The sequence below is a fragment of the Thalassophryne amazonica genome, chromosome 15 (assembly GCF_902500255.1).
Source record: "Thalassophryne amazonica chromosome 15, fThaAma1.1, whole genome shotgun sequence".
Taxonomy (NCBI): Eukaryota; Metazoa; Chordata; class Actinopteri; order Batrachoidiformes; family Batrachoididae; genus Thalassophryne; species Thalassophryne amazonica.
In genome coordinates this window covers 838,610-854,450 of record NC_047117.1, presented here as the reverse complement: position 1 = coordinate 854,450, position 15,841 = coordinate 838,610, and the positions used below count along the sequence as shown (strand labels likewise).

The following is a 15,841-nucleotide window of genomic DNA, read 5'->3' as shown; positions in this document are numbered from 1 at the left end:
GGGCCACAAAGGAGGGAATCGCTGGGTTTAAGAGCACGTCAAAGGAGGGAATCACTGGGTTTAAGAGGGCCACAAAGAGGGAATCATTGGGTTTAAGGGGGCATCAAAGGAGGGATTCGCTGGGTTTACGAGGGCGTCAAAGGTGGGAATCACTGGGTTTAAGAGGGCGTCAAAGGAGGGAATCACTGGGTTTAAGAGGCCGTCAATAGAGAGAAACACTGGGTTTAAGAGGACGTCAAATGAGGGAATCACTGGGTTTGAGAGTGCGTTAAAGGAGGGAATCACTGGGTTTACGAGGGCGTCAAAGGAGGGAATCACTGGGTTTAAGTGAGTGTCAAAGGAGGGAATTGCTGGGTTTAAGAGGGTGTCAATAGAGGGAATCACTGGGTTTAAAAGGGCGTCAAACGAGGGAATCACGGGTTTAAGAGGGCCACAAAGGAGGGAATCACTGGGTTTAAGAGGGCGTCAAAGGAGGGAATCACTGGGTTTACGAGGGCCACAAAGGAGGGAATCACTGCGTTTAAGAGGGCGTCAAAGGAGGGAAAAACTGGGTTTCAGATGGCACGAAAGGAGGGAATCACTGGGTTTAAGAGGGCGTCAAAGGAGGCAATCACTGGGTTTAAGAGCGCGTCAAAGGAGGGAATTACTGGGTTTACGAGGGCGTCAAAGGAGGGATTCACTGGGTTTAAGAGTGCGTCAATGGAGGGAATCACTGTATTTATGAGGGCGTCAAAGGAGGGAATTACTGGGTTTAACAGGACGCCAATGGAGGGAATCACTGGGTTTAAGAGGGCCTCAATAGAGAGAAACACTGGGTTTAAGAGGGTATCAAAGGAGGGAATCACTGGGTTTACGAGGGCCACAAAGGAGGGAATTACTGGGTTTAGGAGGGCGTCAAAGGAGGGAATCACTGGGTTTAAGAGGGCGTCAAAGGAGGGAATCACTGGGTTCAAGAGGGCGTTAAAGGAGGGAATCACTGGGTTTAAGAGGGCCACAAAGGAGGGAATCACTGGGTTTTAGAGGACGTCAAAGGAGGTAATCACTGGGTTTAAGAGGACGTCAAAGGAGGGAATTACTGGGTTTAAGAGGGCGTCAAAGGAGGGAATCACTGGGTTTAAGAGGGCGTCAGAGGAGGGAATCACTGGGTTCAAGAGGGCATTAAAGGAGGGAATCACTGGGTTTACGAGGGCCACAATGGAGGGAATCACTGGGTTTTAGAGGATGTTAAAGGAGGAAATCACTGGGTTCACGAGGGCGTCAAAGGAGGGAATCACTGGGTTCAAGAGGGCGTTAAAGGAGGAAATCACTGGGTTTAAGAGGGCGTCAAAGGAGGGAATCACGGGGTTTAAGAAGGCATGAAAGGAGGGAATCACTGGGTTTTAGAGGATGTTAAAGGAGGAAATCACTGGGTTCACGAGGGCCACAAAGGAGGGAATCACTGGGTTTAAGAAGGCATGAAAGGAGGCAATCACTGGGTTTAAGAGGGCGTCAAAGGAGGGAATCACGGGGTTTAAGAGGGCGTCAAAGGAGGGAATCACTGGGTTTACGAGGGCGTCAAAGGAGGGAATCACTGGGTTTAAGAGTGTGTCAATGGAGGGAATCACTGGATTTACGAGGGCGTCAAAGGAGGGAATCACTGGGTTTAACAGGACACCAATGGAGGGAATCACTGGGTTTAAGAGGGCGTCAAAGGAGGCAATCACTGGGTTTAACAGGGTGCCAATGGAGGGAATCACTGGGTTTAAGAGGGCGTCAACAGAGAGAAACACTGGGTTTAAGAGGGTGTCAAAGGAGGGAAACACTGGGTTTAAGAGGGCGTTAAAGGAGGGAATCACTGGGTTTACGAGGGCCACAAAGGAGGGAATCGCTGGGTTTAAGAGGACGTCAAAGGAGGGAATCACTGGGTTTAAGAGGGCCACAAAGGAGGGAATCATTGGGTTTAAGGGGGCATCAAAGGAGGGATTCACTGGGTTTACAAGGGCGTCAAACGTGGGAATCACTGGGTTTAAGAGGGCGTCAAAGGAGGGAATCACTGGGTTTAACAGGGTGCCAATGGAGGGAATCACTGGGTTTAAGAGGCCGTCAATAGAGAGAAACACTGGGTTTAAGAGGACGTCAAAGGAGGGAATCACTGGGTTTGAGAGGGCGTTAAAGGAGGGAATCACTGGGTTTACGAGGGCGTCAAAGGAGGGAATTACTGGGTTTAATAGGACGCCAATGGAGGGAATCACTGGGTTTAAGAGGGCCTCAATAGAGAGAAACACTGGGTTTAAGAGGGTATCAAAGGAGGGAATCACTGGGTTTACGAGGGCCACAAAGGAGGGAATTACTGGGTTTAAGAGGGCATCAAAGGAGGGAATCACTGGGTTTAAGAGGGGCGTCAAAGGAGGGAATCACTGGGTTCAAGAGGGCGTTAAAGGAGGGAATCACTGGGTTTAAGAGGGCCACAAAGGAGGGAATCACTGGGTTTTAGAGGACGTCAAAGGAGGTAATCACTGGGTTTAAGAGGGCGTCAGAGGAGGGAATCACTGGGTTCAAGAGGGCGTTAAAGGAGGGAATCACTGGGTTTACGAGGGCCACAATGGAGGGAATCACTGGGTTTTAGAGGATGTTAAAGGAGGAAATCACTGGGTTCACGAGGGCGTCAAAGGAGGGAATCACTGGGTTCAAGAGGGCGTTAAAGGAGGAAATCACTGGGTTTAAGAGGGCGTCAAAGGAGGGAATCACGGGGTTTAGGAAGGCATGAAAGGAGGGAATCACTGGGTTTTAGAGGATGTTAAAGGAGGAAATCACTGGGTTCACGAGGGCCACAAAGGAGGGAATCACTGGGTTTAAGAAGGCATGAAAGGAGGCAATCACTGGGTTTAAGAGAGGGCCAAAGGAGGGAATCACAGGGTTTAAGAGGGCGTCAAAGGAGGGAATCACTGGGTTTACGAGGGCGTCAAAGGAGGGAATCACTGGGTTTAAGAGTGCGTCAATGGAGGGAATCACTGGATTTACGAGGGCGTCAAAGGAGGGAATCACTGGGTTTAACAGGACACCAATGGAGGGAATCACTGGGTTTAAGAGGGCATCAAAGGAGGCAATCACTGGGTTTAACAGGGTGCCAATGGTGGGAATCACTGGGTTTAAGAGGGCGTCAACCGAGAGAAACACTGGGTTTAAGAGGGTGTCAAAGGAGGGAAACACTGGGTTTAAGAGGGCGTTAAAGGAGGGAATCACTGGGTTTACGAGGGCCACAAAGGAGGGAATCGCTGGGTTTAAGAGGACGTCAAAGGAGGGAATCACTGGGTTTAAGAGGGCCACAAAGGAGGGAATCATTGGGTTTAAGGGGGCATCAAAGGAGGGATTCACTGGGTTTACAAGGGCGTCAAAGGTGGGAATCACTGGGTTTAACAGGGTGCCAATGGAGGGAATCACTGGGTTTAAGAGGCCGTCAATAGAGAGAAACACTGGGTTTAAGAGGGCGTTAAAGGAGGGAATCACTGGGTTTACGAGGGCGTCAAAGGAGGGAATCACTGGGTTTAAGAGATTGTCAAAGGAGGGAATCACTGGGTTTAAGAGGGTGTCAATAGAGGGAATCACTGGGTTTAAGAGGGCATCAGTAGAGGGAATCACTGCATTTAAAAGCGCGTCAAACGAGGGAATCATGGGTTTAAGAGGGCCACAAAGGAAGGAATCACTGGGTTTAAGAGGGCGTCAAAGGAGGGAATCACTGGGTTTACGAGTGCCACAAAGGAGGGAATCAATGGGTTTACGAGGGTCAAAAAGGAGGGGATCACTGGATTTAAGAGGACCTCAAAGGAGGGAATCACTGGGTTTAAGAGGGCCACAAAGGAGGGAATCAATGGGTTTAAGAGGGCATCAAAGGAGGTAATCACTGGGTTTAAGAGGACGTCAAAGGAGGGAATCACTGGGTTTAAGAGGGCGTCAAAGGAGGCAATCACTGGGTTTAAGAGGACGTCAAAGGAGGGAATCACTGGGTGTAAGAGGGCGTCAAAGGAGGCAATCACTGGGTTTACGAGGGCCACAAAGGAGGGAATCGTTGGGTTTAAGAGGACGTCAAAGGAGGGAATCACTGGGTTTAAGAGGGCCACAAAGGAGGGAATCATTGGGTTTAAGGGGGCATCAAAGGAGGGATTCACTGGGTTTACAAGGGCGTCAAAGGTGGGAATCACTGGGTTTAACAGGGTGCCAATGGAGGGAATCACTGGGTTTAAGAGGCCGTCAATAGAGAGAAACACTGGGTTTAAGAGGACGTCAAAGGAGGGAATCACTGGGTTTGAGAGGGCGTTAAAGGAGGGAATCACTGGGTTTACGAGGGCGTCAAAGGAGGGAATCACTGGGTTTAAGAGATTGTCAAAGGAGGGAATCACTGGGTTTAAGAGGGTGTCAATAGAGGGAATCACTGGGTTTAAGAGGGCATCAGTAGAGGGAATCACTGCATTTAAAAGCGCGTCAAACGAGGGAATCACGGGTTTAAGAGGGCCACAAAGGAGGGAATCACTGGGTTTAAGAGGGCGTCAAAGGAGGGAATCACTGGGTTTACGAGTGCCACAAAGGAGGGAATCAATGGCTTTACGAGGGTCAAAAAGGAGGGGATCACTGGATTTAAGAGGACCTCAAAGGAGGGAATCACTGGGTTTAAGAGGGCCACAAAGGAGGGAATCAATGGGTTTAAGAGGGCATCAAAGGAGGTAATCACTGGGTTTAAGAGGACGTCAAAGGAGGGAATCACTGGGTTTAAGAGGGCGTCAAAGGAGGCAATCACTGGGTTTAAGAGGACGTCAAAGGAGGGAATCACTGGGTGTAAGAGGGCGTCAAAGGAGGCAATCACTGGGTTTAAGAGGGTGTCAAAGGAGGGAATCACTGGGTTTCAGATGGCACGAAAGGCGGGAATCACTGGGTTTAAGAGGGCGTCAAAGGAGGGAATCACTGGGTTTACGAGTGCCACAAAGGAGGGAATCAATGGGTTTACGAGGGTCAAAAAGGAGGGGATCACTGGATTTAAGAGGACCTCAAAGGAGGGAATCACTGGGTTTAAGAGGGCCACAAAGGAGGGAATCAATGGGTTTAAGAGGGCATCAAAGGAGGTAATCACTGGGTTTAAGAGGACGTCAAAGGAGGGAATCACTGGGTTTAAGAGGGCGTCAAAGGAGGCAATCACTGGGTTTAAGAGGACGTCAAAGGAGGGAATCACTGGGTGTAAGAGGGCGTCAAAGGAGGCAATCACTGGGTTTAAGAGGGTGTCAAAGGAGGGAATCACTGGGTTTCAGATGGCACGAAAGGCGGGAATCACTGGGTTTAAGAGGGCGTCAAAGGAGGCAATCACTGGGTTTAAGAGCGTGTCAAAGGAGGGAATCACTGGGTTTACGAGGGCGTCAAAGGAGGGAATTACTGGGTTTACGAGGGCATCAAAGGAGGGAATCACTGGGTTTAAGAGTGCGTCAATGGAGGGAATCACTGGATTTACAAGGGCCACAAAGGAGGGAATCACTGGGTTTAAGAGGATGTCAAAGGAGGTAATCACTGGGTTTAAGAGGACGTCAAAGGAGGGAATCACTGGGTTTAAGAGGGCGTCAAAGGAGGGAATCACTGGGTTTAACAGGGTGCCAATGGAGGGAATCACTGGGTTTAAGAGGGCGTCAATAGAGAGAAACTGTTGTGTGTTGGGGGGTGTGGCTGGATGTTTTGGTGTTTTTTTCTTTTCTTTGCTCTTCAGGTGGCATGGAAACTGATTCTTCTGTGGAGAAGGTGCTGGCTGAAGAGTCCTCACCCTCATCAACATCATGTGAAGCACCTGTGACTGGTGCTCACATGCAACCTTAAAGACTTTCAGCTGAAGCAGATAATTGGATGGCGTTCTGCATTTAAGGCATGTGTGATTCAAGCAGAGCTGCCAGGAACTCGACCTTGTGATGTCCGTTTGTGAGACGCTGAGGACCGCGCCTGGGTTTGACACATTGAGCCCGTGAAGCAAGGAAGGGTGAGGACACATGCTGTCAGCACACATTAAAGGTGATTAAGTGTTCGACTAATTGTTGATAGTAACTTGGTGTTTTGTTACACAGTATACTGGAATTGTGATGAGAATTGTGCAGTTTGCTTCTCACTGCTGTGGCGGAAGTGATCCTCCACTTGTTGTGAGAAGCTGCTCATTTGCATAAAGTTAAAAAAGATACAGACCTGAATGTGTTGCTGATAGTGTGTGTCTTTTGAAAGATATTGTTGTAACTGCTGACTTACCTCACCTCTTCTTTGCTTCACAGAGAGTCAGTTTGTCGTGTCCACCTGGGGGGTGTTTGGTGGTGGTAGTGAGTCCAGGAACGCCGGGCTTTGATCCTTGCGGGCGCTGGAGAGCGTACCAACAGTCACTCCACCAGAGGGACGCTGTTTTTGCTTTTACACCTTTTATGCACAGTGGGGGTAATAAATATATTGTTTTTGGAACCGCTTTTCTGGTTATTTTTAGCGCTGTGTTCCGTCTGACGCAGGTCCGCTCCTCAACCCGCGTCGACACATAACAGAAACACTGGGTTTAAGAGGGCGTCAAAGGAGGGAATCACTGGGTTTATGAGGGCATCAAAGGATGGAATCACTGGGTTTGAGAGGGCGTTAAAGGAGGGAATCACTGGGTTTAAGAGAGTGTCAAAGGAGGGAATCACTGGGTTTAAGAGGGTGTCAATAGAGGGAATCACTGGGTTTAAGAGGACATCAATAGAGGGAATCACTGGGTTTAAGAGGGCGTCAAAGGAGGGAATCACTGGGTTTAAGAGGGTGCCAATGGAGAGAATCACTGGGTTTAAGAGGGCGTCAATAGAGAGAAACACTGGGCTTAAGAGGGCATCAAAGGAGGGAATCACTGGGTTTAAGACTGTGTCAATACAGGGAATCACTGGGTTTAAGAAGGTGTCAATAGAGGGAATCACTGGGTTTAAGAGGGCATCAAAGTAGGGAATCACTGTGTTTAAGAGGACATCAAAGGAGGGAATCAATGGGTTTAACAGGGCGCCAATAGAGAGAATCACTGGGTTTAAGAGGGCGTCAATAGAGAGAAACACTGGGTTTAAGAGGGCATCAAAGGAGGGAATCACTGGGTTTAAGACTGTGTCAATAGAGGGAATCACTGGGTTTAAGAAGGTGTCAATAGAGGGAATCACTGAGTTTAAGAGGGCCACAAAGGAAGGAATCACTGTGTTTAAGAGGACGTCAAAGGAGGGAATCACTGGGTTTAACAGGGCGCCAATGGAGAGAATCACTGGGTTTAAGAGGGCGTCAATAGAGAGAAACACTGGGTTTAAGAGGGCATCAAAGGAGGGAATCACTGGGTTTAAGAGGGCCACAAAGGAAGGAATCACTGTGTTTAAGAGGATGTCAAAGGAGGGAATCGCTTGGTTTAAGAAGGCGTCAAAGGAGGGAATCACTGGGTTTAAAAGGGTACCCACTGACATACTCTTAAACCCAGTGATTCCCTGTTCTGACATCCTCTTAAACCACTGGGTCTAAGGAGGGTGTCAGAGGTTTATTAAAAGGTATCATTACATGTAGGAGGGTGTTAGTTGGGGCTAATTGGAGTTTGGGCTCTTACATGGTGTCATAGAATATAATCTGTGATGACCAATATTATGATGTCGAAGGAGGATATTAAAGTTAAAGAAGAGCACAAACATGGCGTCCATCCTATGCACCATCAGAACCAAAGGTCTTTCAAGTCGAGAAATAATCAAAGCACCAAGCAGAGAAGTTGCTTTTAACACCTGAATAAACACAGAAAAACATTTTCCTTCTGCTGAATAACCCAAAATCCACGAGACTTTTGATTTGCAGCCTGTCAGGGGAAGCAGCATTTAGTTACACTGTTTGTATCATTCATTGGTAAAGGGATTGATTGCATGCAGCCAAAATGTTTGTTCAACATCCACAGCATGTCTTGTGTTGGTTCGGCCTCCATTTATGGCTCAGCTCACAGACTGAGGCCCAAACACTCAAAGCGTCCAACAGTTTGATTCAGCTGCACCAAAAAACAAAAAAAAACAACAAAAAAAAACACACACACACACATTCAGTGTGTGAGTGGATCACAGGGAGGTCTCCATTTATTACCGGACTTCAGTCACTGAAGATAAACCACAAAACACACTCATTACCTCTGATCAGTCAGTTACTTATCAATTTTTTTCAATTTCAATTTATATCGTGCCAAATCACAACAGAGTTGCCTCAAGGCGCTTCAGACAAGTAAGCGCCTGGGGGCTGGTGGTCATGGAAACCCACCTACAGCTTCGGTGACGCGTCAGCTGAAGGAAACCAACCCGCCTCTGGATCTGAGCTGAATCCAGCTCATCAAACCAAAGGACAGAACCATCACCACGTCCTTTTAAATACACAGACTCATTAAAGGTCAAACACAAACTACTGACTTGGTCTTTAGTTTGTGTGACATAAGATGAATATTTCAGCGGGTTTCTGCTCCATCAGATCTCAGACATCCAGCAGACCAGGTCCTGATCCTGGTTCTGATTCAGGCTCAGCTGGGAGGCTGCTTGGGAATACCGCATGTTTTTCCTTGTGGAAATGGAATTGTGTCAGGAAGAGCATCCGGTGTAAAAGTTGTGCCAAATCCTAATGCAGATCTGTAGTGGATTCACTGACCCTGAAAGACAAACCCTAATTTGTAAGTTTGACCAGTAAAATCTAACTCTGCCTCATGGAACATCTGTCACAAACAATGAACGTCAAAGACATAAAATATCACATTAACGACATTAAACCTGCTGTTGTTGGAGGCCACTTTATTAGGAACACCTTCCTACCTAATGAAGTGGCCAAAGAGTATCACTGCTGCCTCCTACTGGTCAAAGGCCGAATGCCAACATCTTCCTGTTTTGCTTGTGAAGTTTCTGTTTGATTGCCACCAGATGATTGTCATTAACATCGTGTTTGACTGAACCCGTTCTTTGTCCCAGTTCACACTCAGGCCTCACACTGGTTTCCATTCTAACTACACAATTTGATCAGAGGGGAGGAGCTTATCAGTGACATCCCCACTGATGTCACAAGCAAGAAGTCACAGAAGCAAAAATACAGTGATCAGAAAAACAGCCGTCAGATACTTTCCATTAACCTTTAACCTGTCTATTGGTGATTGTGAATAACAAAACATTTCATTGGCTGAAATTAAAAAGGGGCAGGGAACGCATACACCTGAGGAGCCTGTGATTGACAGCTGCTCTGGGTAATTGACACAGATTTGGGAAGCCAAAACTAAAATGATGACAAGACATTTTCACACATTTGACGTGTCTCTTAATGCGAACACTTAGTATCACATTCAGGCCCTGCCCCCAAATCTATGGTACAAAATCTGTCTTCAATGACATCACTTTGGTACATGGTACCGCCCACATGTGGGAATGACGTGTCCACCAAATAGCAATTTATTGGTTGATAACTGATAAGATCCACAACGTTACAGCAGCAGGGCCAAACGACCCCGACCCAACCCGGATGATCAGGCGCGATCGTCGAGATCAAGTGAGCATAATCCTCCGATGAATGTCTGCCTGAACTAATGTCATCTGATGTGTCACTGCACAGTCCACGAACACGTGAAAGCACCACGCTGCGTTTAACACCCACAACAGGACGCAGCTGGAGGTCAGTGCATGTGATTGATCAAGTGTCTGCAGCGCCACCCGCAGGCTGCCCTCCACCTTGCCAGTAACTAACACGGACAAATAAATGTCATCTGTGTTGAGCTGTCTGAGGTCACCGTACGTTTGGCGGTTCATTCCTCTGCGGCGTCGTGTTTGATTAACAGCCGGCCACTCAGACGGACGACTCGCAGGCAGTCTTGGAACGCAGCGCATGAGCCTGGTTCAGGAAGGGGTAGATGGTGCTGACACAGCCCGAGGCCACGGTGAGGCCGAGGCTGGCCCAGGCGCAGCAAATGGACCAGCCGTAACCGTGGTCCACGTCGGCTGGGAGCCCGTAAATGAAGGGAGGGTTCCTGGAGAGGTCATAGGTCACACTGGCTGCATATGTACAAAGAGAAATGGTGCAGAAGATTCCTGCAGGGAAAGAAAAAAGAAAAATGCTGTCCATCATCATTCCCAGAATTCCCTAGAGCTAAAGAAACAGTTAGCTTCTCCACTAAAGGGTTTTTAAAACTTTACTGAAGTTTGTGTTTTTGCAGACTGGTGGCCAAGTGGTTGGTACGCTTGGTTTCAGTGCAGAAGGTTCCTGGTTCAGAGCCCACCCCTGCCACATTCTCCATGTAATGTGGAGTTTTGTCAGGAAGGGGATCCGGTGTAAAACTTGTGCCAAAATCCACATGCATATCCTCATTGAATACAACTGTGGGGAAGATACTTTGACCCTGAATCCTTTCATTCTGACAAGACAATCAAAGCTCAGCAAGGACCTTCATCCCCAAAGAAATCAACATCACTCACTAAGAACAGCCAAGTCCAGGAAGTCACTGAACACCTCGATCTTAGTCTGGCTCCAGGGACTCAAACCCAGACACTCCTACTCCTCACTCTTGATTCCATAAGGGCCGCTGCATCATCAGTGAAGTCGAGGTCACTAAACCTTTGCTCGCCAACAAAGCACCCAAGTTACTGGCTTCCAAAACCCAACCCAAGACCCAATCCATTAAACAGGAGCCAGAACACATCCCTGAGGAACACCAGAATTCAGTAGACTTTGGATTTCTCTGGCTGCCACAGCTTCATGCAATCTCTCATCTCAGCATGAAATTGACACTTTCACCTTGATTTCAGTGTGAATCCATTTCCAGTAACAAACCTCCATCTGCTTCGAGTTTTTAGAGTTTGGGCCACAACCTCAGCCCATATCACGGTCACTGTGCTTTGCTTGCCTGGATAAATGGAATAGTTTTGACTGTGTTGAACGTTTGGTTTGCAAAGTAAATGTCAAACAATGTCAAAGTCCATTGGATTCTATATGTTAACCTGTGAGAACGAAGCATGACCCATGGTGCAAACTGTTCCTTTTTAAAACCCAATTAACTCAACCTATCATTTGCATCACTTTTTACTAAAATTAGAGCAACTTTAACTTTTGACCCCTGTACAACCTGAAACTGACCTTTGTCACCATTCTTACTGCTTTTACCTCACAACTTCATAACATTCAGTCACAGATAGTCCAAACTACACCTTTTTGGAATCTTTGTGATCAGACAAATATTGTGGTGTAGTTTGCAATATGACTGGAGCATCTTTTCATTTTGACCCCTTTGTAATTCTTCAATCGACCCCAACCTGGCTGCCTATTGAAAATTCAGGTAGCAAACCAGCTATTTCAAAAGAGTTAATGTCTTCTGTGTATTTGTGCCGAAACTGGCTTCTATCACCATTTGCAGGATTGCACTGTAAATATTCTGTTATCTGCTGCACTATGTGTGTGTGTGCATGTGTCTGTGTGTCTGTCTGTGCATGTGTCTGTGTGTGTGTGCATGTGTCTGTCTGTCTGTGTGTGTGTGCAAGTGTCTGTGTGTGTCTGTCTGTGTGTGTGTGCAAGTGTCTGTGTGTGTCTGTCTGTCTGTCTGTGTCTGTGTGCATGTGTCTCTGTGTGCATGTGTCTGTGTGTCTGCCTGTGTGTGTGTGTGTGTGTGTGTGTGCATGTCTGTCTGTCTGTGTCTGTGTGCCTGTGTGCATGTGTGTGTCACACACACACACAGACGCAGACAGACACACAGACACATGCACACAGACAGACACGCGCGCACACACACACACACACAGACAGACAGACACAGAGACACACACACACACAGACAGACAGACACATGCACACACACAGACAGACAGACAGACACAGAGACACACACATGCACACACACAGACAGACAGACACATGCACACACACAGACAGACAGACACATGCACAGACAGACAGACAGACACATGCACACACACAGACAGACAGACACATGCACAGACAGACACACAGACACATGCACACACACACACACACACACAGACAGACACATGCACACACACAGACACATGCACACACACACAGACACATGCGCACACACACACACACACACAGACAGACACATGCACACACACACACACACACACACAGACAGACAGATACGGGGTGGGTGACTGTGATGGGGGAAAATTTTGAATTTTTCACGGTTTAAAGGAGCTAATCTGGTGAATTTTAACAGATGAAAAGATGATTTTATGTGGATAAAAAATGCTCTCATTTATACCTTTAACTATTTAAAATCTTGGCCGTGAACGACAACTCATAATTAAATATATATTTCAATTTATTGTGAGCAGAAGTTCAAAACCAGTGTTTGTCAATAATGAACCCAATAGTCAGGACAGTCAGTCTGATGTCCATGTAAATCCTGGAAAAAACACAACATACCTGGTTTTTTCATTTAAAAACCAGGTATGTTGATTTTTACTCAAACCAACAAAAAATCCAAGTTAACATCATCTACAGTACTGAAAGGAATTCAATTTATTTTCATTTATATAGCGCCAAATCACAACAGAGTTGCCTCAAGGCGCTTCACACAAGTAAGGTCTAACCTTACTAACCCCCAGAGCAACAGTGGTAAGGAAAAACTCCCTCTGAGGAAGAAACCTCAAGCAGACCAGACTCAAAGAGGTGACCCTCTGCTTGGGCCATGATACAGACACACATGACAATACATATATACAGGAAATATACAGGGAGTCCATGCTGGTACACAGGACAAGAAGAACAAAAAATCATGTACAAACGCTTGGAGTTAGTTTGTGGTATTTTCGTCTTATTCAGTAATTTATGTGAAACATGGCCCCACCCATGTCCCTTGTTGATGTGTTCAACCCTTTTTTTTCCTGTCGTCTTAGTTCATTTGTGTTTTTTCTAGAGCTGGGCAACGATTAAAAATTTTAATTGCAATTAATCACATTGTTATACGCAAAATCCAAAAATGAATTCAAAAGTAGTGTATAGCAGAAACACACACACACACACACACAGAAACTGTCATGCCCGGCCCTGATCCAGGCTTTAATCCTTATTTTGTCTCTTCCTTTAGTTCATCTCCATCTGCCCCAACTTTGTTTTATTGATTGTTATTTTCATGATGTGGATATTCTCTGTTCTAGCTTTGCTTTGTTACTTTGTTTCTTTGTTACTTTTCTACTTTGGCCATAAGTTCAGTTCCATTCTACAACCCCTGGCAATAATTATGGAATCACCGGCCTCGGAGGATGTTCATTCAGTTGCTTAATTTTGTAGAAAAAAAGCAGATCACAGACATGACACAAAACTAAAGTCATTTCAAATGGCAACTTTCTGGCTTTAAGAAACACTATAAGAAATCAGGAAAAATAATTGTGGCAGTCAGTAACGGTTACTTTTTTAGACCAAGCAGAGGGAAAAAAATATGGACTCACTCAATTCTGAGGAATAAATTATGGAATCACCCTGTAAATTTTCATCCCCCAAATTAACACCTGCATCAAATCAGATCTGCTCGTTAGTCTGCATCTAAAAAGGAGTGATCACACCTTGGAGAGCTGTTGCACCAAGTGGACTGACATGAATCATGGCTCCAACACGAGAGATGTCAATTGAAACAAAGGAGAGGATTATCAAACTCTTAAAAGAGGGTAAATCATCACGCAATGTTGCAAAAGATGTTGGTTGTTCACAGTCAGCTGTGTCTAAACTCTGGACCAAATACAAACAACATGGGAAGGTTGTTAAAGGCAAACATACTGGTAGACCAAGGAAGACATCAAAGCATCAAGACAGAAAACTTAAAGCAATATGTCTCAAAAATCGAAAATGTACAACAAAACAAATGAGGAACGAATGGGAGGAAACTGGAGTCAACGTCTGTGACCGAACTGTAAGAAATCGCCTAAAGGAAATGGGATTTACATACAGAAAAACTAAACGAAAGGCATCATTAACACCTAAACAGAAAATAACAAGGTTACAATGGGCTAAGGAAAAGCAATCGTGGACTGTGGATGACTGGATGAAAGTCATATTCAGTGATGAATCTCGAATCTGCATTGGGCAAGGTGATGATGCTGGAACTTTTGTTTGGTGCCGTTCCAATGAGATTTATAAAGATGACTACCTGAAGAGAACATGTAAATTTCCACAGTCCTTGATGATATGGGGCTGCATGTCAGGTAAAGGCACTGGGGAGATGGCTGTCATTACATCATCAATAAATGCACAAGTTTACGTTGATATTTTGGACACTTTTCTTATCCCATCAATTGAAAGGATGTTTGGGGATGATGAAATCATTTTTCAAGATGATAATGCATCTTGCCATAGAGCAAAAACTGTGAAAACATTCCTTGCAAAAAGACACATAGGGTCAATGTCAATGAGCAGATCTGATTTGATGCAGGTGTTAATTTGGGGGATGAAAATTTACAGGGTGATTCCATAATTTTTTCCTCAGAATTGAGTGATTCCATATTTTTTTCCTCTGCTTGGTCTAAAAAAGTAACCGTTACTGACTGCCACAATCTCTTTTTCTTGATTTCTTATAGTGTTTCTTAAAGCCAGAAAGTTGCCATTTGAAATGACTTTAGTTTTGTGTCATGTCTGTGATCTGCTTTTTTTCTACAAAATTAAACAACTGAATGAACATCCTCTGAGGTCGGTGATTCCATAATTTTTGCCAGGGGTTGTACATGCAGAAACACACACATAGAAGCACACACACACATGCAGAAACACACACACAGAGAATAAATACACACATGCAGAAACACACACACAGAAGCACACACACACATGCAGAAACACACACACAGAGAATAAATACACACATGCAGAAACACACACACAGAGAATAAATACACACATGCAGAAACACACACACAGAGAATAAATACACACATGCAGAAACACACACACAGAGAATAAATACACACATGCAGAAACACACAGAGAGAATAAATACACACATGCAGAAACACACAGAGAGAATAAATACACACATGCAGAAACACACACAGAGAATAAATACATACATGCAGAAACACACAGAGAGAATAAATACACACATGCAGAAACACACACACAGAGAATAAATACACACATGCAGAAACACACACAGAGAGAATAAATACATACATGCAGAAACACACACAGAGAGAATAAATACATACATGCAGAAACACACACACAGAACAAATACACACATGCAGAAACACACACACAGAACAAATACACACATGCAGAAACACACACAAAAACAAATACACACATGCAGAAACACACACAGAAACAAATACACACATGCAGAAACACACAAAGAAACAAATACACACATGCAGAAACAAACACACAGAAGCACACACACATATGCAGCAACACACACACAGAAACAAATACACACATGCAGAAACACACACACACAGAACAAATACACACATGCAAACACACACACAGAAAAAATACACACATGCAGAAACACACACAGAAACAAATACACACATGCAGAAACACACACACAAAAAATACACACATGCAGAAACACACACAGAAACAAATACACACATGCAGAAACACACAGAAAAAATACACACATGCAGAAACACACAGAAACAAATACACACATGCAGAAACACACACACAAAAAATACACACATGCAGAAACACACACACAAAAAATACACACATGCAGAAACACACAGAAAAAATACACACATGCAGAAACACACAAAGAAACAAATACACACATGCAGAAACACACACAGAAAAAATACACACATGCAGAAACACACAGAAAAAATACACACATGCAGAAACACACACAAAAACA

At 45.2% G+C, this 15,841-nt stretch overlaps 1 protein-coding gene across 1 annotated transcript in view; it reads right to left on the bottom strand.

The window, feature by feature from the left end:
* Positions 1-8,551: 8,551 nt before the first annotated feature.
* Positions 8,552-15,841, bottom strand: part of tmem178 (transmembrane protein 178) — a 47,427-nt gene continuing 40,137 nt past the window's right edge. Inside the window, exon 4 of the mRNA XM_034188756.1 lies at positions 8,552-10,070. Coding sequence (XP_034044647.1) covers positions 9,829-10,070 — 242 coding nt within the window. The 3' untranslated portion in view covers positions 8,552-9,828. The remainder of the gene's footprint in view (positions 10,071-15,841) is intronic.